The following is a 24,454-nucleotide window of genomic DNA, read 5'->3' as shown; positions in this document are numbered from 1 at the left end:
CCAGGAATACCATTCTTCTAAGGTGCATCATAGATATTTGTACGTAAATAGCTGACTGTAAGCTTTTTTTCTTGTCTTACTTTTTTTTTTTTTGGTCCTCTTTATTACAAATGTTGCATACTAAGTGGACTTGGCTTTTTTTCCGCTTCATTTTCAAGATTATTGCATGTCAATATATAAAACGATTTTTTAAAGAGGGCATAGTGTTTCAGTACATGCATGGATACTTTATTTAACCAATTTCCATTCATAGGCATTATTTTTTTCCCCAATCTTTTCTATTATAAACAATGCTAAAAAATAAGTTCTAACATGCTCATTTCATCTGTGTGCTGCAAAAGATTTATCTTTTAAGGAGAATTGTTAGATTAAAGCATCTGTTGGGTTTACTTGTGGTACATAATGGTGTGATAATGCCTGTTTTCTCTCATCCTCGGTACGTTGTGTCCTCCTTGATATTTGTGTACACTTCTTGATATTTGCTAAACTGATGGGTGAAATGTGTATTTTAAATTTGCATTTTGTTTATGTGAATCACAGTGCAAATCTTGTGTTGAAGAGCCATTTTTGTTTACTGGGAATGTCTGTTGATATTCTTCATCATTTATCAGTGATTTTACTTGTTCTTTTTTGTAGGAGACCTCTATGTATCAGTGAAATTGGACTTGTGTCTGTGTTAAGAGTTGTGACTATTTTCTGCTTTGATGTTGTCTTTTGGTTAAGGTGGTTTTTGGTGTTCAGTTTCAAGTTTGTGGTTTCATACTTGTGGTTGAATTTTTTTTATGGCCTGTGGATTTTGTCTTATGGTGTGAAATGCCATTTCCACTCCAAAGTTTTAAGAAAGTTCTCCTTTAGTTCGTTCCTGTTTCAATTTTAGTCTTATTTTAGTCTTCTTCTTCTTCTTCTTCTTCTTTTTTTTTTAAGATTTTATTTGAGAGAGACAGTGAGAGAGAGAGCATGAGCGGAGGTGGAGGTGGGGCAGAGGGTGAGGGAGAAGGATCCTCCCCTCTGAGCCGAGAGCCCGGCATGGGTTTGGATGCCAGGATTCTGGGATCATGCATGAACTGAGCCGAAGGCAGACGCCTCACTGACTGAGCCACCCAGGCGGTCCTGTATTTTAGTCTTGGATACATTTGGAATTTCTCTTGGTTCAAGGTGTCATTTATGTAACTTTTTTCCCTTTTTTTGTTTTGTAGCTGTCCCCATTCCACTTGTTCAGTAATTCTTCTTTTCCTTATTGAATTGACATACCAGTTTCATTTTGACTAGGTCAGTTTCTGGAGTCTGTAGACTGACCTGTCAGTATATCCAGTCATGATCTGTATACCAGGGATTGGTAAACTTTTGGTTTGGTAAAGAAGGCTTTTGGCCTGGCCCCTTCATTTTGTAAATATTTTTTCAACATAGCCTTGTACTTTTTTTGGCATATTGCCTGTGGCTACTTCTATACTGCAGTGGCAGAGTATAGTACTTGTGTATATATATAGTATATATAATACTTACCACTTTAAATCCTGAAATATTTCCTGTCTGGTCCTTTAAGAAAACATTTGCTGGGGCGCCTGGGTGGCACAGCGGTTAAGCGTGTGCCTTCGGCTCAGGGCGTGATCCCGCGTTCTGGGATCGAGCCCCACGTTAGGCTCCTCTGCCGTGAGCCTGCTTCTTCCTCTCCCACTTCCCCTGCTTGTGTTCCCTCTCTCGCTGGCTGTCTCTATCTCTGTCAAATAAATAAATAAAATTAAAAAAAAAAAAAAGAAAAAGAAAACATTTGCTGATCATGGGTTTATACTAATGTCTTTACCTTTTTCTTTTTTTTTCTTTCTTTCTTTCTTTTTTTTGTAGTATTTGTTCATATCTAGCAAGGCTGGTTTTTTTAAAAATATATTTTTAAAGCAATTTTCTTGGGGGGTGGGTGCCTGGGTGGCTCAGTCGTTAAGCATCTGCCTTCAGCTCAGGGCGTGATCCCAGAGTCCTGGGATCAAGCCCCGCATCGGGCTCCCTGCTCCGCTGGAAGCCTGCTTCTTCCTCTCCCAGTCCCCCTGCTTGTGTTCCCTCTCTTGCTGGCTGTCTCTCTGTCAAATAAATAAAATCTTTAAAAAAAAATTTTTTTTCTGGGGAGGGGCACCTGGGTGGCTCCGACAGTTGAGCATCTGCCTTTGGCTCAGGTCATGATCCCAGGGTCCTGATCGAGCCACGCTGCTTCTCCCTCTGCTCCCCTTCTCCTGCTCTCTGCTCACTCTCCCTATTGCAAATAAATAAATAAAATTTAAAAAAAAGAATTTTTCTGGGGACACCTGGGTGACTCAGTAAGTTAAGCGTCTGCCTTCAGCTCAGGTCATGATCCCAGGGTCCTGGGATCGAGCCTGCTTCTCCCTTTGCCTGCTCTGCCTTCAGTTCTGCTTGTTCTGTCTCTCTCTGACGAATAAATATATAAAATCTTTTAAAAAAAGAATTTTTCTGTTTTCTCATGTAAAGTTTAGCTTTGACTTATTCTTTAAAAATACTGTAATTTTAATTGTAATAACGATGAATTTGAAGAGAATCAAATTTGTCTTTCTATCCAAAGCTTTACACTGTTTATTTTCTTTCATATCATTCAAAGTTTTAAAGTTCCTTATATATGTTTTATTTTATATTAAGCTAATTCTTAGGAATTTAAGTTATATTTATTATTGCTGTAATAGCCACTTCTCCCATTATACTTTGTCCATTATTTTTCTTTCTTTCATTATAGTTGATTACTGCATATAATCATAAACAGTTTTTTATTTTTATATATACAGTTTCAAATATATAAACAATTTCAAATTTTTGATAATAATTGTGTGTCTTGAGACCTTACATCTTAGATTGGTTGTGGTAATTTTTCAATACTTTTTTATAACTTCCCATATTTAATATTGTGTATTTATTCATTACTATCATTTCAATAAATTAAGGAACCACTTTCCGTTTCAGAACAAAGGGAAATTTTCTTTCATAATTTTCTGAAATTTTACGCATTTTAGTAGATTTAAAATTTTTATTTTGTTCACAGCAAGACTAGGAGAATAGGAGAATAATGATAAATATATCATTACAGAATAAATAAGAATAATGGAACATTCTTTATTGAAACTGAAGTTCATCAAATTAATAACTGTGATAGTATGGTCTGTTAAAGGTTTTAGCATTTCGCCCTAGCAAGAATTTGAAGTAACCTAGTAAGGGAATAACTAAAAATTGTGGCATAATATGTGAGACAGTTTGCAAAAACTTAAAATATCTATAAAAGATTAACTATAAAAAATAAATATATTTTAAGGGTTAATTTAATTGGGTCTTTCTACGGTTTCTTATTACTTTACTTGTGAATATACCACAAGTTTAGAATGATCAGAAATTTTTACATTTTGAGGTGTTTTTTTTTTTTTTTAATTTGAGCACTAAATATAATTAAAGTATCTGTGGTTGGTTAGTTTCATACAGTCTTACCTAAGTCTTTTTTCCTCCCATGCGGAGTAAGTTTTTGAGGTCACTTTGCTCACCTGAGATACACACACACACACACACACACTTCACTCATAGTAATTGGATTGGCTTCTGCTCATTTCATTGTTTGTATCCTAACTCTTATGTTGGAATCCGAGGAGAAAATAGACAAAAATGACAAATGAATTTGAAATTGTTAGAAAAAGTATTTGTAAATATTTGAAAAATGCTTATCTTTGTAATTAAATATAAGTTCAAATAATGTAATGGCATTTCCTTTTATTGGGTAATTCCCATTATGTTCAGTAATGCATTATATTGACCAGAGTATGGTATAACTTTTGGGAAGCAATATAGCAGTTCTATTTCTGGTAACTTATTCTGTAAATACATGTACATGAAGATGTTTGCTACAGCATTGACCATACTAGCAGAAAAGGAATGTCACTGTAGGACTACTTAAATATGTTTTGGGAAATTCATATAATAGTATCCTTTGTGGCCATGAGAAGGACTGAAGGTGCTGTATTATGTTCATGTGGAACAATACGTAAGAAATAGTTTTACTAAACACTGCATAGGTAATAGATCTTTTGAGAGAAAATCCCAAGCACACAGTGTATTCTCCCAATGTGTATTTAAACAGTTACAAAAAGAGGATGCATATATACATATATATGTATATATCTTACGTGTATATATATGTACTTTGCGCTTATGCATGCCTGGAATCATTTGGAAAAATACACAAGAAATTTTAATAGGTTTGTTTGTGGGTAAGTTATCTGGGATAGATGGAAGACTTCCTTTTTATTGTCTATGCTTATGTAAACTTTGAAACTTTTATATGTGTTTATTAGTTTTTCAGTAAATAACAGACTAGTATATGAAGTTAAAGTAAATATTTCGGCATTTAAATGACTCTACCATTTGAAGTTACTATTCTGGTTTGATTCGGTTACCTTTATATTTCCCTGTACATACCCTTTCACTGTAAAATGTTTTAGTCATAGGACATCAAAAAATCCCTTTCAGAATCCTTGCACTCCATTGGAATTTATTGTTAAATGCTTTCCAGATTTGAAGAACGCTTGTGTTAATGCATGTAAGTTACTGATATAATAATTTTATCTTAATATGGAGCTAAGTTTTGGGGGGTAGATCTTTGTGTCAATGACAGAAGTCAGATTCTCTAGGATTTAGTAGGACTTAAAGGTTACCTGATTCAGATGTGCTATATGCACATAATTAGATTCTCAAAAGGATTAGTGGTGACTAATTTTAGAAGCACTGAGCTATACTTTAGTGCTTATTAGCTTCTGCATGTGTACTTGTATACATATTTAGATTATTGCTTTAATGAGACTTTGCATACTACTAGCATGTGAAGTTATGACTCTACTTGAGTTAGAATCTGGGCACTGTAATATGATTCTGTGTTATATCTTAGATATTTGAATTCTTTCCTTCCTGGCTTTTTTTTTTTTTAATTTTTTGAAAGATTTTATTTATTTATTTGACAGAGATAGAGACAGCCAGCGAGAGAGGGAACACAAGCGGGGGGAATGGGAGAGGAAGAAGCAGGCTCATAGTGGAGGAGCCTGATGTGGGGCTCGATCCCATAACGCCAGGATCACGCCCTGAGCCGAAGGCAGACGCTTAACCGCTGTGCCACCCAGGTGCCCCTCCTTCCTGGCTTTTTAGGAGCTCTTAACATGAGCTTTGTTCTTTTTTTATGTTGTCGGGTGTCCTCATGCATGCCTTTGTTATCCATTCATAAGAAAGATGACTAAGTAAGTGTTCTAGGTATTCTTGGCTGTTGTGAAATATTTTTTATTAGAACTGTATCAGGTGGGACTTCTGTTTGGAAACATTTTCAAGGGTAGTAATGATAAAACAACTTGTACTTTTCTCATTAGAGTCACTAGGCTTTCTGCCTGTGGAACTTCTAAAAGAGAGGGTGAAAGGGATACCAGTATCTGTGCTTAAAAGCTATGGTTTTATAAAATTTTTTACCCAGGGGAGAGCCCTGGTGGATGGGTAGAATGACTAAGTTGGCTGTTTGTATTTTTCTGACTGGTGGCTAACAAATACAGTTATTAAGAGTATTTAGTGAAATCCTGTATTTTTATTTCCATATCTCCTGCTGTCCATCAGATCTAGGTCTCTGAGTCCAGTATCTTCCCCAATTACAGTGGGAAGGTTGACTTATATACTCTGTAGCTCACTCACAAATTACTCTGAGCTACACCCTTCTCTACCTGTACATTTTAAAATGTATTCCCTTCCTTTTAGTCTTTCAGAAGTTTGTTGAAATCTAGTGTCTATTATTAACTCTCATTTTCTTTGTGGGTTTTTTCTTTTCATTCTAAAATACAGTGATAATTGATTCTCTGCTATAGAAGATGAGGGAATTCTCATTATTTATTTTCTATTTCCCTGTTTTTACTGTATTATTTGTACTTTTTCAAATTACATGTTTTAAATTCTACACTAGAACTATGGTTTCTACAGTTGTTTAGTGCTAATTTTGTATTTAGGTATATGACTCACTACCAGTCCTTTTTCCTCATTTCTGTTTCTCTCATTCTAGAATTAATGAGTATTTATTCTTGTGGATTTCACTGACTATGAGTAGCCTTTGTTTTCCCGAAGGAGAAATTTGTGGATGTTCTATTCTGGGTTACTGCATACTTGCGATGTCTGTTTATTTGTACTTGAGGTGTTTGAATGTAAGATACCAAAGCCACTCTTATTTCCCCTCAAAACTTTGTAGTAGAAGACATGATTAGAGTTTTGGGATGATGCCTTTTAACACATCTCATCTTTTCAGTTACTACCAGACTTTTCGATAGCGACCTGCAGTGTTTTACCATCCTTGCCAACATTTGTTACTTGACTTTAAAAAAAAAAAATTAGGTGTGTGCTTCAGCTGCACATATACTAAAATGATTAGCATGGCCCCATGCAAGGATGACACTCAAATTCGTGAAATAGTCCATATTTTAAATAAATAAAAATGTAGTCATTCTAGTAGGAGTGTGGTGATATCTCTCTGTGCCTTAATTTGCATTTACTTGCATTTCCTAATAACTTGAGCACCCTTTCATGTGCTTACTGGCTATTTGTATATGTCCATTCAGGTCCTTTGCCGGTTTTTGAATTGGGTTGTTTGGGAGTTTTCTTGTTAGGTTTAACTGTACTTTTTACCTTCGGATGTTAGTTCATTATCATATATAATTTACATATATTTTCTCCAACTCTGGGTTTCTTTTTGCTTTCTTTAAAGTATCCTTAGATTCTGAGGCACCTGGGTGGCTCACTTGGTAGAGCATGGGACTCTTCATCTCACGGTTGGTGAGATCAAGCCCCACCTTGGGGATAGAGCTTACTTAAAATAATGATCAAGTATCCTTAGATGCACAAAAAAGTCTTAATTTTGATGAATTTCAACTATCTGTTGTTTTTGTTGCCCACGTTTTTGGTGTCCTAGTGATGAAACCATTGCCAAATCAAATGTGAAGATTCTCCCCAATGTTTTCTTAGCAGAGTTTTATGTATTTATCTCATGAGTTTAGGTCTCTATTACCCATTAAGACTTGATTTTTGTGTATAGTGTAAGGTAAATAATTTGTGACTGTCCAGTTTTCTCAGCACCTTTTCTTCAAGAGACTATCCTTTCTCCATTGAATGGTCTTGGCACTGTTGTTGAAAATCATTTGACTATTTATGTGAAAGTTTATTTCTGGGTGTTCTACTCCATTGGTCTATATATCTGTCCTTCTGCTAACACCATACTGTTCTAATTACTCTTGTTTTCTTGGAGGTTTCACAGTTTTCTTTTTGAAGATTGTTTTGGCCTTTAGAACTCCTTGCAGTTCCTTATGAATTTGAGGATTGGCTTTTCCATTTCTGACCAAAAAGGCTCTTGGAATTTTGAAGGGACTGTGTTGAATCTATAGATCACTTTGGGGTAGTATTAACATACTAACCATGTTAAGTCTTCCTATTTGTGAATATGGGATGTCTTTCCGTTTATTTAAACCTTAATTTCCTGGGGCGCCTGGGTGGCTCAGTGGTTAAGCGTCTGCCTTCGGCCCAGGGCGTGATCCCAGGGTCCTGGAGTTGAGCCCTGCCTCGGGCTCCCTGCTCTGCTGGGAGTCTGCTTCTTCCTCTCCCACTCCCCCTGCTTGTATTCCCTCTCTTGCTGGCTGTCTCTCTCTCTGTCAAATAAATAAAAATAAAAAAAAATAATCTTTAAACCTTAATTTCCTCGAGCAGTGTTTTGTAGTTTTCAGTATACAAGTATTTCACCTTTTTTTTTTTTTAAAGATTTTATTTATTTGGGGGCGCCTGGGTGGCTCAGCCGTTAAGTGTCTGCCTTTGACTCAGGTTGTGATCCCGGAGTCCTGGGATGGGGTCCCACATCAGGCTCCTTTGCTGGGAGCCTGCTTCTTCCTCTCCCACTCCCCCTGCCTGTGTTCCTTCTCTTGCTGGCTGTCCCTCTCTCTGTCAAATAAATAAATAAAATCTTAAAAAAAAAAGATTTTATTTATTTGACAGAGACAGTGAGAGAGCGAACATAAGGGGAGTGTGAGAGGGAGAAGCAGGCTTCCTGCCGAGCAGGGATCCCAATGCGGGGGCTTGATCCCAGGACCCTGGGATCATGACCTGAGCCAAAGGCAGACGCTTAACTGACTGAGCCACTCAGGCACCCCTCACCTCTTCTGTTAGATTCATTTTCAAGTACAATTGATCCTTGAACAGCACAGGTTTGAAGCACCTGGGTCCACATACATGTAGATTTTTTAAAAAATTTTCTCTTATTATAGTTTTCTTAACATTTTCTTTATTGTAAGAGTACACAGTCTGTATTATATATAACCTATTATAAGAGTACAGTATATATTATATATAACATACAAAATATGTGTTAACTTTTTCTGTTATTGGTATTCTGGTTTAGGTTATTGGTTTATGTTTTTGCTTAGACTTATGGTCAGCAGTAGGCTATTGATAGTTATGTTTTTCGGAGTCACAGTTATACCCAGCTTTTTGACCATACAGGGTATCAGTGTCCCAAACCTCTGTGTTGTTCAAGCATCAGTTGTATTTTATTCTTTGTATGCTATTGTAAATGGAATTGCTGTCTTCAGTTCCTTGTCAGATAATTAGTTGCTGGTATATGAAAACATAGCTGAATTTTGTTTGTTGATTTGTACTCTGTTACATTGTCTACTTGATTTTTAGCTCTATTAGTTTTTTATATGTAGGTTTTTCTGTATATAGGATTGTGTCATTTTTGAACAGTTTTACATCTTTTCTAATTTGGATGCATTAAATTTTTTGTGGGGGGTGGAGTCTAATAACTCTGGCTAGAATTTCAGTGTAGTGTTGATTAACAGCGATAAATATGAGTATCTATATCTTATTCGTGATCCCAGGGGAAATCAGTCATTTATCATTGAGTATACTGTTAGCTGTGGGATTTTCATAAATATCCTTTATCATATTGAGGAGTTTACCCTCTCAGTGTTCCAGGAATTTTTATTATGAAAGGGTGTTGGGTTTTGTCAGATGGCTTTTCTGCATCAATTAAGATGACCATGTGGCTTTTTTCCATTGATATGATATGTTAGAGTAATTCTCTTTTTGAACCACACTTGCATTTCTGGGTAAATCTTACTTGGTCATAGTGAATAGTCCTTTTCGTATGGTCTTAGATTTGATTTGCTCATAGTTTCTGGAGGACTTTTTGTCATTTATGAGGTACTGCTTAGTAATTTTCTATGTTTATGAGACTTTGGCCTCATAAAATGAGTTAAGAAGTATTTCCTTCTGTTCAGTTTTTTGGGGAGGATTTGAGAAGGATTGGTGTTAATGTTTGTTAGGATTCCCCCAGTTAAGCCATGTATTTTTAGTACGTTGTTGAGAGGTTTTTGATTACTGATTGAATCTCTTATTATAAAAGTCTGTTGACCTTTTCTATTTCTTCTTGAGTCAACGTAGGTAGTTGGCAAAGAATTCGTCCCTATCTTCTAGGTTATCTAATTTTTCGGTGTGCTGTTGTTCATAGTATTCTGTTAATTTTTTTTTAATCTGTAAGTTTGGTAGTAATATCCCACTTGCATTTCAGATTTTTTAAGCTATTTATGTCTTCTCCCTCTTTTTTTCAAGCTAGCTAAATGTTTGATAATCTTTTAGAAGAACCAACTATTGGTTTTAATTTTCTCAATTGTTTTTCTAATCTATATTTTATTTATCTGTGCTCTGATCTTTATTTCTGTTCTTTTAGCTTTGAGTTATGAAGTATGTTTATAATTGTTGTATCTCCTTGTTGTAGGGAACCTTTTATTAATAAATTATATCACTCTTTATTAATCTTTAAAAAAAAAGACTTAACTGTAGGTAAAAGGAAACCATGTAAGTTTACCTTCTGAACCATTTTTAAGTTCTAATAGTGGCTGATCCATATCATTGTATAACAGAATCTCTAAAACTTTTTCATCTTCCAAAACTGTACTCATTGAATAACAGAGGGGCACCTGGCTGGCAAAGCTTGCAACTCTTGATCTTGGGGTTATGAGTTTGAGCCCCACGTTAGGTATAGAGTTTACTTAAAAATTAAACAAAAGAAAACCAGTAAGTCATTGAACAACAACAACTCCCCTATTCTCCTTACTCACAGCTGGTGATGGCCACTATTCTACTGCTTGTATTGTTCTGACTACTCTATATTTTTCACATTAGTGGAATCCTGTAGTATTTGTCCTACTGTGACTGGCTTAACTCACTCAGCATAATGGCCTCATGGTTCACCCATGTTGTAGCATGTCATAGGATTTCCATTCTTGTAAGGTTGAATTATATTCCATTGTTTGTATATGCCACAGTTATTTGTCAATGGATGTTTACTTTGCTTTCATTTTTTGACTGTTGTAATGGTCCAGTGAATATAGGTGTGCATGTATCTCTTTGAAATTCTACTTTTATTTACTTATTTATGTGTATATGTGTGTATGTATGTAATCTCTACACCTCCTATGGGGCTCGAACTCACGACCCTAAGATCAAGAGTTGCATCCTCTTCTGACTGAGCCAGCCAGTCACCCCTAAAATCTTGCTTTTAATTCTTTTGGATATATACCTGGAAGTGGGATTGTTTGGTAATGTGGTAAGTCTTTTTTTCTAGTAACCTTTTAAAAATTTGAAGTCTATCTTACTTCATTTTAGTATAATCAGTCCAGCTCTTTTTTGCTTATTATTTGCACAAAATATCTTTTTTAATCCTTTAACTTTTAGCCTGTTTGTTGTGTCTTTGGATATATATTGTGTCTCTTACAGACCACATACAGTTGTATCATGTTTTTAAAATCCCTTCTACCAATCCCTTTCTTTGATTGTAGAGTTTAAGCCACTTACGTGTGTGTGTATATATATGTATGTATGTATATTTATATACATATTTATTTTTTGTTTAGATTTTTGTTTTCAGACAGAGAGAGTGCAGGCATGGGGGGGGAGGAGCAGAGGGAGAGCGGCAAGCAGATTCCATGCTAAGCACATGGCCTGATGTGGGGCTTGATAGATCTCACGACCTTGAGGTCATGACCTGAGCCGACATCAAGAGTTGGATGCCTAACTGACTGAGCCACCCAGGTTCCTCTAAGCCATTTGTATTTAAAGTAATTCCTCAGAGTGATTACTTCTGACATTTTTGTTTCTTTTTTATATGTCTTACAGTGTTTTTGTCCATCATTTCTGTTATGGCCTTTTGTTGTTGTTTGTAGTTGATTTTTTGTAGTTTGGATTTCCTTTTTCCTTTCTTTTTTTGTATATTCTGTAGATAATTTGTGTTTAACATGGAAATTACATTTAACATCTCAAGATTCTTATTGTCTAATTTGAATTTGTCAACTTAAATAGTACACAAATATTATGCTCCTGTATAGCTCCTTCTGCCTCATTTTTGTTATTCATACAACAGATTTCAGCTTAGTACATTGTGTGCCCAGTTATGTAGATTAATAATTCTTTTTGCTTTTGTTTGTGAAATCATATATCAAATAAAAGGTGGAGTTACAAATGAAAACAATAATACTAGCTTTTAATTGCCTGTGTATTTACAGAGGTCTTTATTTTGTCACTGTTTCACTTTTCATTTCATTCTGAAGGACTTCCTTTAGCATTTCTGGCAGGGCAGGTCTAGTTGTAGTGAACTCCTTTAGCTTTACCATTCCTTCCTCATAAGGAGAGTTTTTCCATGTATACAATTCTCAATTGAAAGTTTTCTCTTTCAGTCTTTGAGTATATCATCCCACTTCCTCTGGTTCCCAAGGTTTTTGATTAGAAATTGGCTGATACTCTTATGAAAGTTCCCTTGTATGTGGTGGGTTGCTTATCCTCTGTTTTCAGGATTATTTTACTGTCTTTGGCTGTTATCAGTTTGATTATAATAAGGTTAGTCTAGGGCTCTGAGTTTATCCTACTTGGATTTGTTAAACTTCTTGGATTTGTAGATTCATGTCTTCCATCAAATTTGGACTTTTTCAGCCATTTTTTCTTCATATTTACACAAAGTACATATGTTTGTGTACCTTTTCTGGGGTTCCCATAAGTGTGTTGGTAGGTTTGATGGTTCCCACAAGTCCCTTAGAATCTGTTTACTTTTCTTTTTTTATTTCCTTCCTGTTCCTTAAACTCAATAATTTCAGTTTCCATAATTTCAAGTTTGCTGTTTTCTTCTGCTTACTCAGATACGCTGCTGAACCTCACCTATTTTCATTTCAGTTCTTTTACTTCTCAGCTTCTAATTTCTTATAGCTCCTTTTTAGAATCTGTTTCTTCAATGATATTCTCATTTTGGTCAGGCACCGTTTTTCTGTTTTTGTCCTTTTCTTCCTTTAAGTCTTAGAGCATCTTTAAGGTAGCTGTTTTAAGATGTTTGTTGAGAGAGCCTGACACAAGGGTTTCCTTAGGTATATTTCCATTGATTTATTCTGAAATTTCAGTGGGCCACACTTTCCTGTTTCTTCTTCTACCTTGTTTGTGTGTGTGTTTTAATTGAAAACTAGACATTTGAATTTTGTAATGTGGTAACTTTGGAAATGAGATTCTCTTCCTTCTTCAGTTTGCCTTGTGTGTGTGTGGGGGATTTTTATAGGTAGTTACTGTGCTAAGGATCAGCCTAATGTGAAAGCTTATGGTCTTCTCAGGTCTTTTTTTTTTTTTTTTTTAAAGATTTTATTTATTTATTTGACAGAGATAAAGACAGCCAGTGAGAGAGGGAACACAAGCAGGGGGAGTGGGAGAGGAAGAAAGCAGGCTCATAGCGGAGGGGCCTGATGGGGCTCGATCCCATGACGCTGGGATCACGCCCTGAGCCGAAGGCAGACGCTTAACCGCTGTGCCACCCAGGCGCCCCTTCTCAGGTCTTTTCTGAGTCTGTGTCTTTTTTGGGAATTCCCTTGCATAAGTAGTTGTTATTCAGAATCCAGAAAAACCTGGTGTGGCTCCTTTAAATCCTCCTGTAGTCATTTTAGCTGAGTTGGGTTGAAATAATGGCAGCCAGACTTTGTGTCTGCTACTTACTAATCAGATGTAGCAGTCTGCAGTTGGAATGCAGAAATTTTGGACAAATTTATTTGGAGGACAAGATTATTATTTTTTTAAGTTTTTATTTAAATTCCAGTTAGTTAACATACAATGTAATACTAGTTTCAGATGTACAATTTAGTGATTTAACACTTCCATACAACACCTGGTGCTCATTACAAGTACCCTCCTTAATTCCCATCACCTATTTAACCCACCCCCCACCTACCTCCCCTCTGATAACCATTATTTGTTCTCTGTAGTTGTCTGTTCCATGATTTACTCCCCGCCCACCATGCTTGTTTTGTTCATTTAAATATGAGTGAAATCATATGGTATTTATTTTTTTCTGACTGGCTTATTTCGCTTGGCATAATACACTGTATCTCTATCCATGTTGTTGTAATTGGCAAGATTTCATTCTTTTTTATGGCTGAGTAATATTCTCACTGTATATTTATACCACATTTTCTTTATTCATTCATCAGTCATTGGGCACTTGGGCTGTTTCCATCATCTGGCTATTGTAGATAATGCTGCTATAAACATCAGGGTGCATTTATCCCTTCAAATTAGTATTTTTGTTTTAAAGATTTTATTTATTTGGGAGAGTGAGCAAGCACAAGTAGGGGGAGAGACAAAGGGAGAGGGAGAAGCAGACTCCCCTCTGAGCATGGAGCCCAGGGTGGGCTCAATCTCAGAACCCTGAGATCATGACCTGAGCTGATGTCAGAGGCTTAACCGACTGAGGCACCCAGGTGCTCCTCAAATTAGTATTTTTATATTCTTTGGGCAAATACTTAGTAGTGCAGTTGCTGGATTATAAGGTATTTCTATTGTCAGTATGGTTTCAGGTTCTAAATCTCCATACTGTTTTCCACAGTGGTGCACCAGTTTGCATTCCCACCAGTAGTGCACTAGGGTTTCCCTTTCCCTACATCCTCTCTAACATCTGTTGTTTCTTCTGTTGATTTTAGCCATTCTGACAGGTGTGAGGTGATTCTCATTCTGGTTTAGATTTGCATTTCCCTGATGCTGAGTGACATTGAGCATCTTTTCATGTGTCTTTTGGCCATTTGTGTGTCTTCTTTGGAAAAATACTCAATTTTTTTCTACCCATTTTTTAATTGGATTATTTATTTTTGGGGTGTTTTTATAAATTCTTTATAGATTTTGGATAGTAATCCTTTATGACCTGTGTCATTTGCAGATATCTTCTCCCAGTCAGTAGGTTGTCTTTTAGTTTTGTTGTTTGTTTCCTTTGCTGTTCAGAAGTTTTTTATTTTGATGAAGTCCCAATGGTTTATTTTTGCTTTTGTTTTCCTTGCCTCTGAAGACCTATCTAGAAAGAAGTTGCTATGGCTGATGTTAAAGAGGTCACTGCCTGTGTTCTCCTCTAGGAATTAAATGGTTTCCTGTCTCATATTTAGGTCTTTCATTCATTTTGAATTTATTTTTGCCTGTGGTGTAAGAAAGTCACAGGCAAGATTATTTTTGCCCACCCTGGCTCCAGCAAGCTGTAGCAGAATTACATATTATTGTCCACACAGCTGCTTGGCATAAGGACATGGCGTGGGGAATGGGTAGCTGCTGTCACACTGAAGGCTGAAATTGACCATTATTAACCACAATTTACCGGCTAGCCTTTTCCTTGGACATCTGTGAGTGTGCAAGTTCAAATTGACTCCAGAGTTTCAGAATAGTTGCTGCATCAGTAGTTTCTGTCAGTATGATTGCTGTTTAGGTGCAGAGAGGGATTCCTGGCACTTTCTGCTCTGTCAGCTTCCCTCCTTGACATCCTTTTCCTCTTTTTTTCTTTGTGATAACTAAAGAAGAGTGTGAACTGGTTTCACACCCCCCCCCTTTTTAAGTGTTGTAATTTTAATATTTTTTGATCTTCATTCTCTGAATTTGCTTTCATGATGTACACCTCTAAACGAGCCTTAGATTTTTATAGGATTACATAATTATCTCTCAAGGGTTTTGTGACTTAAAAATAGTAAGATATTTGATTATGAAAATTGGATCTGTTATGGAAATCCTTTCTATTAATGATCGAAGTGACAGCGAATCAGAAATTTATTCCATATTGTGTATTTGTTACATTTTAATTAGGAAAAGTATAATCTGATAGTTACTTGTTTGCAAAAAGCAACTATAAACTGTTAGTATAATCTGTGATGTTAATTAATACTATATTAAAACTAATATTCTTAGATAAGACCTATAAAAGCAATAAATTTGTAATTGATGATTTACTTATCCTTCATCTCAAATGATGTAAAAGTTTATAAAAAGTCACCTCAACATGGAGGAATTCCTCCAAAGTTATTTTATTACTTCTGTTTCATCTTCTGCTTCAAAATTAGGTTGTGCATATTTACCCTAATAGGGGATATGCAGAAGAGAGTTCATATGATTTATGCCTAAGAAATAGAAAAGTCAGTGTTTTAAAATAGAAAAATGTACATTTTCTGATACAGTTTTTATGTATAGAAGATAAGTTGAATACCTCAGATTTTTACTTTTGGAACCCTCAATTTGGCGATTACTAGCCTATTATTCATCGTGTATCTTAATTTCGTAGTTTGTAGCTTCATGGCTACAAAAGACATTTACATCATGTTGTAATATTTAGTAATCACATCTTTGTAAATGTTATACTTTCCCTCATATTTATTATTCTGTTTAGTATAAGAAAGGAGACTTTCTGTCTCTTGGTATATTACCATGTAGACCTTTATTTTGAGGGAGTTTCTATTGTGTACTTGAGTAAAGTGAACATGTTATATGAATACTTCATAACCATTTAATATGAGAAATAGAGTACTCCTATAATACTTGGTTTGGTTTTCTTTCGTAATTGGAATTATTTTATTTGCAACTGCTTATGTTTTAATGTACTATTTAACTTGTTTTTACTTTAATGATATGTATATAAATTTAATTGGAATCTTCTTCATACTTGGATTCCAGAAACTTTTTATTGTGGGCTTCCCTCTTGTGGTTGCAAAATTAATCTTGTGGTTGATTTGAATAAGATAAAGTTCTACCTAAGTGGAATTTTACTCTCACATTTTATGTACTGCCATTTGTGACAGTTGGTAATTAGCATTTTCCTATCATATTAAAAAATATTGTTCCAGTTACTTTCTTTTAAACTGTAGAAGTTTTTGGTATCAGATTATTTAATTATGTAGTGTAATTATTTTTGATTATTGTCTCTACCTTTGTTTTCTAGTTAAAACATTGTAGTCGGTATATACATGACTTATTTCCTTCACTCATCAAGAATTTGGATCCAGTACCACTTAGACATCTCCTTAATCTGGTCTCAGCTCTTGAGCCAAGTGTTCATACTGAGCAGGTAATATGTTCAAACCATAATGGCAGGGTGTTTTTTTTTTTTTTTTAAATGAAAATTTGTGATTCAGGTAACTTGTAGGTTATTACTGGCATTTCATTTAGGCAAAAGGATATTAAATTTGTTATGAAACGCTAATTTCAACCTCTCTCTTTTTTTTTTAAGACACTGTACTTGGCGTCGATGTTAATTAAAGCATTATGGAATAATGCACTAGCAGCTAAGGCTCAGCTGTCTAAACAGAGTTCTTTTGCATCTTTGTTAAATACTAATCTTCCCATTGGAAATAAGAAAGGTTAGTAAAGTGTAATGTATTTTTTAAAGTCAGTTTTTCAAAGTTTATCAGAGATGGGAGCTATAGTGTTAGTGAAAGGGTTAATAAATTGGGCGGAGCTAATGTTTTTGGCTTACCCTTCAAGTAAAGAACAGTAATGAAGTTGCAGTAGTAATTAGATTTTTCTCTCATTAGTGTTCTTCCCTTGGGTGGGGGTGGGGGGCAACTATTTCATAACTTCAGAGCTTTTGGTTAGAAAACAACATGCTTTATTTTAGAGATAATTGTGAGACCAGAGTATGATGGTACAATCTCTGTGTTTTCTAATTCAAAAGTTGTCTATCACTTCAGGTGTTTTATGTGTGCAGCTTTACAGGGCTTTCTAAAAGCTTACCAACTTTGCCCCATTTTTTGTCTCCTGACATCATATACTATGCTTTTCTTAGGATTTTCTAGTCAGGCACCCACAACTACTACTGCCAGTGTTAGGGACTTAAATTATTTCAGGTTTCTCTGCCTGTATCTTGTTGGTTATGTAATAATAATAAGATCAATTGATAATCTGTTCCAGAGAAGCTCAGTCACTTAGAATATTTCCCTCCTGTTTTTTCATTTTCCTTCAGAGGAAGAAGAGCTCAGAAGAGCAGCTCCATCACCTTGTAAGTTGAGCCTTAGAAATGCATGGCAAGATGACGTGTAGTTTAGATTTCATGATCATCTAGAGTTAATTTTATATATTTGTTTCAAAGCCATGAAATTTTTCTTGAGCATATATAAATCCTTACCTGGTTTTCCACTTTCAATGGAGGTCATGTATATCCTCTTTAGAAATAATTGGCAAATGTTAACTATTTCCAGATTATATTTTTGGCTATTTAGAGTAAAGCTTTTGTAAATGAAAGAATCAAAGGATTATGTCATTCTCATAAATCTATGTTAATACAAATTAGGAGTAAAAACAAAAAAATCTCTTTAATACAGGGTCACCTGCAGCTAGTCCTCAGAGCAGTGATAACAGTGATACCCATCAGAGTGGAGGCAGTGACATTGAAATGGATGAGCAACTTATTAATAGAACGAAACATGTGCAACAGCGACTTTCAGACACAGAGGTAGGAAAACAGTTTCCCCCCCACTTCAACACGATGTTTGGATTTTGGGGTTTCTCCCATGTATATCCTTGAACTAGGAGTATAAACATGATCCATGTTCAGGCTTTTCCTATAAATAGTTATTACTGAGGTTAAATTTTTGTGTGTGCTTTTAATTCTTTCTGTATTGTTTAAAGGAATATGTCAAGATTGTGGCAGCCTTTTAAAAAGTACAATGTGTTAATGTCAGTTACTTTTTTCTTACTGGTTTAAATACCTATTTAAATCTATTTCTTAATACAGGAATCCATGCAGGGAAGTTCTGATGAAACTGCCAACAGTGGTGAAGATGGAAGCAGTGGTCCTGGTAGCAGTAGCGGGCATAGTGATGGATCTAGCAATGAGGTGAATTCTAGCCATGCAAGCCAGTCAGCTGGGAGCCCTGGCAGTGAGGTACAGTCAGAAGACATTGCAGATATTGAAGCCCTTAAAGAAGAAGATGAAGATGATGATCATGGTCACAATCCTAAAAGCAGTTGTGGTACAGATCTTCGGAACAGAAAGTTAGAAAGTCAAGCAGGCATTTGCCTAGGGGATTCACAAGGCCCATCAGAAAGAAGTGGGACAAGCAATGGAACAGGAAAGGACCTGGTTTTTAACACTGAGTCAATGCCTTCAGTAGATAATCGTATACGCATGCTAGATGCCTGTTCACACTCTGAAGACCCAGAACATGATATTTCAGGGGAAATGAATGCTGCTCATATAGCACAAGCATCTCAGGAATCTTGTATTACACGCACTGGGGACTTTCTTGGGGAGACTATTGGGAATGAATTATTTAATTGTCGGCAGTTTATTGGTCCACAGCATCACCACCACCACCACCACCACCACCACCACCACCATGATGGGTAAGTTTCTTTATAAATAGATTATATTGGGGCGCCTGGCTGGCTTAGTTCGTGGAGCACATGACTCTTGATCTCAGGGTTGTGAGTTCAAGCCCCATGTTGGATGTAGAATAAAAATAAAATCTTAAAAAAAAAAAAAGCTTATATTTCATTTAGGTTAACAATTACAGCTTGTATTCATTCGATTGCAATATATTCTAGATTAGTGCTAATAGCAATATAATATAAATTCAAATGCATGCAGGCATGTAATTGTTAATTTGCTTCTGAACACATTTTAAAAAGCAAAATGGAATAGGTGACATTAATTTTAATTATAAATTTTATTTAAAGCAGTAATTTCTAAAATATCTCCACATGTAATCCATGTAAAAACAAAGATATTTTTCTTTCTTTTGTAATAAAGCTTCAATATTCTGCATATGTTTTATATCTGCAGCACATCTCTGTTTAGACAAGCCACTTTTCAATGTGTGCAATAACCACATGTGGCTAGTGGCTTTCATATTGGACAACACAGATCTAGATCTTCAGCTACTTGTAATAATTGCCTAAAAGTAGATATAAGATTGCTTGCAGAAACTCCATTAAAGTGTGATCATGGAAAGGGAAATTTTAAATTTAAAAGTGATTCTGTCACTAGGTGTTACAGATATTGGGCATAGTACTTAATTTTTCTGTCATTTTTCTCATCTATAAAATAGGAACAATTGTACTTACCTCTTGGGTTTCAATGTGAGCATTTTATGGGCTGTTGTGATTGGCACATAACGAGAGCTCAATAAACGTTAGCTACTGTTTATTACTGTCATTATAAGTAGTAATATTTGAATTGACAATGATAAAATATAAATATGTAGCTTATCAGGATGAGTTTTTTTAGACCTGACAATTTGCCAAGCTTTTCAGAATTCAGTGTTTCTTTGGAAGAATTACATGTCCATATATATTACTACTCTGTTTCCTTTGCCATTATTTCATACTGCTAACCCATATGAGTTGAAGATGATGTCTCTCAATCTGACATTTTGGGTCAGATATTTCTGTGTTTTGAATTTACAGCAGTGTGAATGAATTGTAGGAGGTTTAGCATCATCCCTAGTCTCTCTCTCTAGATGCCAGCAGCATCTTCCAAGCTGTGATAACCAAAAATACCTCTAACTGTTGCCCAGGTTCCCCCCAGGCACCCAAATCACCTGTGATTGAGAACCAGTGGTTTATAGTCTGACGTTATACATACACATTCAGAGTTCTTCCCAGGGTAACGCAAAAGAAGACAAAGCAATTCGTTTGTAAAACTGAGGTGAAATATATTCACTTTGGCACATTGTAGTTCTTTAAGTTTTCATACCCGCAGCAGTTCCCTACTTCACAAGACCTAGAATGATTTAATTTTTTCATTTTAGCACTATCCGTATTCTCTGTGTCAGGTACCACTTGTGAATCTCTAAATTAATCCTGACCTTTTCTCCTTTGATGTAGTTTTTCATCTTTATTGTTTGCCCTCCTTAAAGTGCCCAGTATGGTATGTTTCAGAAGTGAGGGCTGGGGCCCCTGGGTGGCTCAGTTGGTTAGGTATCTGACTCTTGATTTCAGCTTGGGTTATGATCTCAGAGTTGTGAGATCGAGTCTGGCATTGGGCTCTGGGCTCCATGGGGAGTCTGCTGGAGATTCTCTCTCTCTCTACCCCTCCCTTTGCTTGCACACGTGTGTGTTCTCTCTCTCAAAGGAATCTTTAAAAAAAAAAAAGTGCTTGGTGCTTAATAGGTGCTTATTGTTTTAATAGGTGTTCGTATTGTGTAAGGTTCTCCTGGTTAATAATCACATCTAGAGTATGACCTTAAATTGAAGTATTTTCCTGGTAGTAATCTCATCCAGTTCTACAGTTGTATGAATAAATGTAAATAAATTTTAAGGTTTCACATTATGGTTTGAGTTGATAAAATAATTATGTAATGGTGAGTTTACTGATCTTTAAAATTACTCTTTGAGTTTTAGTGAAGTGTGTTGAAGGGTCAGACAATATGTGGGTATATTGTATAATTAATATATAGTTCTGACAGCATGAGCTTTTTAGTTTCTGTAAAGTTCACAATATTCCACATTGTTACAAAACAAATGTAGATTTGTTCTTGACTGTGATGTAACTTGTGCTGAATATTTTGATAGATAATTTTTGCGATTCACAAAGTGTGTTTAACTTCGTGCTCTTCTCTGTGTTATAGGCATATGGTTGATGATATGCTAAGTGCAGATGATGTCAGTTGCAGTAGCTCCCAGGTCAGTGCAAAATCAGAAAAAAATATGGCTGATTTTGATGGTGAAGAATCTGGGTGTGAAGAGGAACTAGTTCAGATTAATTCACATGCAGAGCTAACATCTCATCTCCAACAACATCTTCCCAATTTAGCATCTATTTACCATGAACATCTTAGTCAAGGTAAGGTTTTGTAGTAAGTAAAATATATTACTTTCTTTAAAACAGGGGAACAATTTATATTCTTAAAAGGATTCAACATTTAATGTTATGATATGTAAATATTTTTGCCAAAGAACTTTCATATGGTTAGTTTTCATTCCTAGGGAATGAAATTATTATGAAAACTCCATCATTAATATAAAGGTTGCATTTCCATCAAGAGATACTTAGCTAGGAAAGGAAATACATAATAATATGTATAAAATTATAACTTTGTGTTTTAGAAAATAAATGGCTGTATTGTAGATTTAGGTATCTTCGGTGCTAAATCAAGATTACACAGGTCATACATTTTATGAGTCCATTTATGTAAAATGTCTAGCATAGTCAAATTTGTAGAGAACAGAAAGTAGATTAGTGGTTGCCTGTGGCTAGGGAGGGTTTGGGGGAAATAAGAGGAGAGGTAACTGCTAAAGAGCAAGGTGTTCCATCTGGAGTGATGGAAATGTTCAAAAAATGATGGTTCTAAGCACTTCAGATCAATGTAAAAAAGTATTAGGATATGACCATACTAGGAAGAATGGAGGTGAGAGGAGTTAAAGAATAATAGAAGAAGGAGGGGGAAAGAGACAAATTAGCAGTTTTAGACAGTTTTAGAGTTAGCAATTTAAAGATCCAACCTCCTGAAACTGATGGAACATTGTGTGTCAAATATACTTTAAAAAAAAAAGTGTTATATACATTAAAAAGATTAAAATAAAAGTTCAGCTTCATGCTTTATTATGTACTGTCAGCACTTGGTAGCCCAGGAAATGGGTTTGGGGTGCCAGTACATTGCAGACTCTGTAAACCTCTGGTGGATTAGGTTTATGCTAAAAAGCCATGATCAAATTTGGAGATACACTTGTGAACAACAACTTAATGATTTCAGATGTTATTTGTGTGTAATACAGATAAGAGTATCTTGACTTTTTTTAATTGTTATTGAGGTTTTTCTTGAGAAATGAATAGGTTGAGATTGAGGTCATTTGAATTTGATACCATATTTACTAAATTTTCACCATTCTATTTTTATCCTGTTTTCCTTTATTTACTATTATATGTATTTTTTAGTATATGAAGTTGGAAATTGAGCAGAATTATTATGTGTATTAATGATCTCCAAGTCTACCTTGTATTGCTGTGTGTTTAATACTATAAAGAATACAGTAAAACAAACAATTCACTTTAAAAACGGGCGGGGGCGCTTGGGTGGCTAGTCAGTTGAGTGTCTGACTCAGTTTCACTGAGGTCATGATCTCAGGGTTGTGAGATAAAGCCCCATGTTGGGCTCTGTGTGGAATCTGCTCTAAGAATCTTGCCGTATCCCTCCCCCACTCCTGCACATTTTCGCTCTCCCTCTCTCAAGTAAATAAAAATTGACAAAAGTTTTGTACAAAGAAGATAACGAAAAATGGTCAGTAAATACATAAAAATGATGCTCAGTATCTCTAGTTACCTGAGAAATGCAAATTAATACCACAGTACAATACTATTACACACCTACTCGAATGGGTAAACTTAAAAAAACTAATCATACTAAATGATACTAAGGACGTCGAGCAACTATAACTCTTCCTTGCTGTCGAGGAGTATGAAATAAATTTGGAGAACTGTTTTACCAGTTTCTTATAAAGTTGAACTTGTATCCCTTCATATGACCCAGCAATTCCTATTCTAGGTATTTACTTGAGAAATGAAAACATACATCCACAAAAAGATTAGTACATTGACTGGTCATACCTGTTTCACTCATAAGAACCTCAACTGGAATTAACTGGTAGATTAACAAATTATAGTATATTCACATAGTGTAATACGACTCATCAGTAAAAAGGAAAGAGCTAATACATGCAGTATAGTGGGTGAATATCAAAGAACATCATTCTAAGCAAATGAATCTAAAAAAGGATAGTACATACTGTGTATCACTTATATGTAGTTTTGGAATGTTCAAAAGTAATTTATAATGGTTGAAATCTACTCAGTGATTACTGAGGATTTTATGGTAGCGAATGATTGTATAAGATCACAAGGACACATTTTGGGGTGATAGAAATGTTCTATATCTTGCTCATGTGTATATATTTTAATAAAATTAAAATTTATTAATTTTATCATAAAACCAAAACAAAACCCCCAAAAGGCAAGCCAAAGTCTGGGAGAAATATTTACAAATCATGTATCTAATAAAGGGCTTGAATTCAGAATATATAAGAACTTTTGCAACTCTGTAGTAATTTAGCAAATAATGTACACAAATGACTAATAGCACCTGAAAAGATGCTGAACATCATTAGTCACTAGGGAATTGCAAATTTAAAAACCTTAATGAGATTCTACCACACACCTATTAGAATGACTAAAATTAAAAAGCCACAACCATGCCAATGTGATGTGGGAGTGTGGAGGAACAGGAACTGGTACTCTAATAGACTATTGGTGGAAATGTAAAATGGCACAACCGTTTTGAAAAACAGTTTGGCAATTTCTTCAAATGTTAAACACATTTACCTTGTGAATCACCAATTCCAGTTTACCAAAGAGAAAGGAAAGTAGGTGTCCACACAGAGACTTGTTATACAGACATTTATGGGAGTATTATTCATATTAGAGACTGGAAATTTCCAGGTGTCTATTAAACTGTTGAAAATAATCAAAACGAAGTATTTGCACATAATAGAATATTATTCTGTAAAACACACTAGTGATATGTGCTTGACATGGATGTACCTCTAAAATTTTGCTAAGTGAATAAACTCAGACTTAAGACTATACATATTGTATGATTTCATTTACATAAAATTTTTAGAAAATGCTATTTATGGGGATGGAAAAACGAATTAGGGCTGGGGAATGGGATTAGGTATGAGGGAATGTTTCAGGGTGGTGAAAGTGTTTTAAAACTTATGGTGATGGTAGCACAATTCTTACTTTAATGAAATCAGTGTATATGTACAATTCAGTAGAGAAATTTCCTGGTAAACCTGTTTAAAAAGACAAGCATTTTTGCTTAGGAGAGCCAGAGAATTTATTTAGCTTGGCGCTCAGAGTCTGCATTATTATCATAGAGTCTTTGATTGTTATGGGTAAGTCATCTCCGATAGATTTTTTTTTTTAAAGGTAGGGATATAAAATACTATACAGAAGGTATTTAGAAGAATATTCCTTGGCTATAGAATTATTTCAAGAAAACTATCTTTGTGCTTAATTTGGGTTTCAAGCATTTATATTACTGTTGTCTTGATATGCAAAAAACAGTTATACTTAGAAATAGTGAAGAGACCA

The 24,454-nt window shown here is 35.2% G+C and overlaps 1 protein-coding gene and 1 pseudogene across 11 annotated transcripts in view; both read left to right on the top strand.

Moving 5' to 3' along the window:
* The window catches only part of USP34 (ubiquitin specific peptidase 34), a 236,367-nt gene that overhangs the window by 85,162 nt on the left and 126,751 nt on the right, over positions 1 to 24,454 (top strand). For 9 of the 11 annotated variants that reach the window (XR_004624915.1, XM_034659190.1, XM_034659191.1 and 6 more), the window contains 6 exons: positions 16,307 to 16,432; positions 16,595 to 16,724; positions 17,327 to 17,362; positions 17,685 to 17,815; positions 18,098 to 18,708; positions 20,934 to 21,148. Coding sequence is in view for 10 of the 11 variants with exons in the window: in XM_034659190.1 (XP_034515081.1) it covers positions 16,307 to 16,432; positions 16,595 to 16,724; positions 17,327 to 17,362; positions 17,685 to 17,815; positions 18,098 to 18,708; positions 20,934 to 21,148 (1,249 nt within the window). In the remaining variant the exon portion in view is untranslated. Of the gene's footprint in view, positions 1 to 4,555; positions 4,577 to 16,306; positions 16,433 to 16,594; positions 16,725 to 17,326; positions 17,363 to 17,684; positions 17,816 to 18,097; positions 18,709 to 20,933; positions 21,149 to 24,454 lie in introns of those variants that run through there. The other 2 variants (XM_034659193.1, XM_034659188.1) reach the window with 2 other exon arrangements.
* LOC117802114 lies at positions 6,393 to 6,479 on the top strand (annotated as a pseudogene).

This window comes from Ailuropoda melanoleuca, chromosome 4 (genome assembly GCF_002007445.2).
Source record: "Ailuropoda melanoleuca isolate Jingjing chromosome 4, ASM200744v2, whole genome shotgun sequence".
Taxonomy (NCBI): Eukaryota; Metazoa; Chordata; class Mammalia; order Carnivora; family Ursidae; genus Ailuropoda; species Ailuropoda melanoleuca.
The sequence above is the reverse complement of the archived record's forward strand: the minus strand, read 5'-3'. Positions and strand labels throughout refer to the sequence as shown.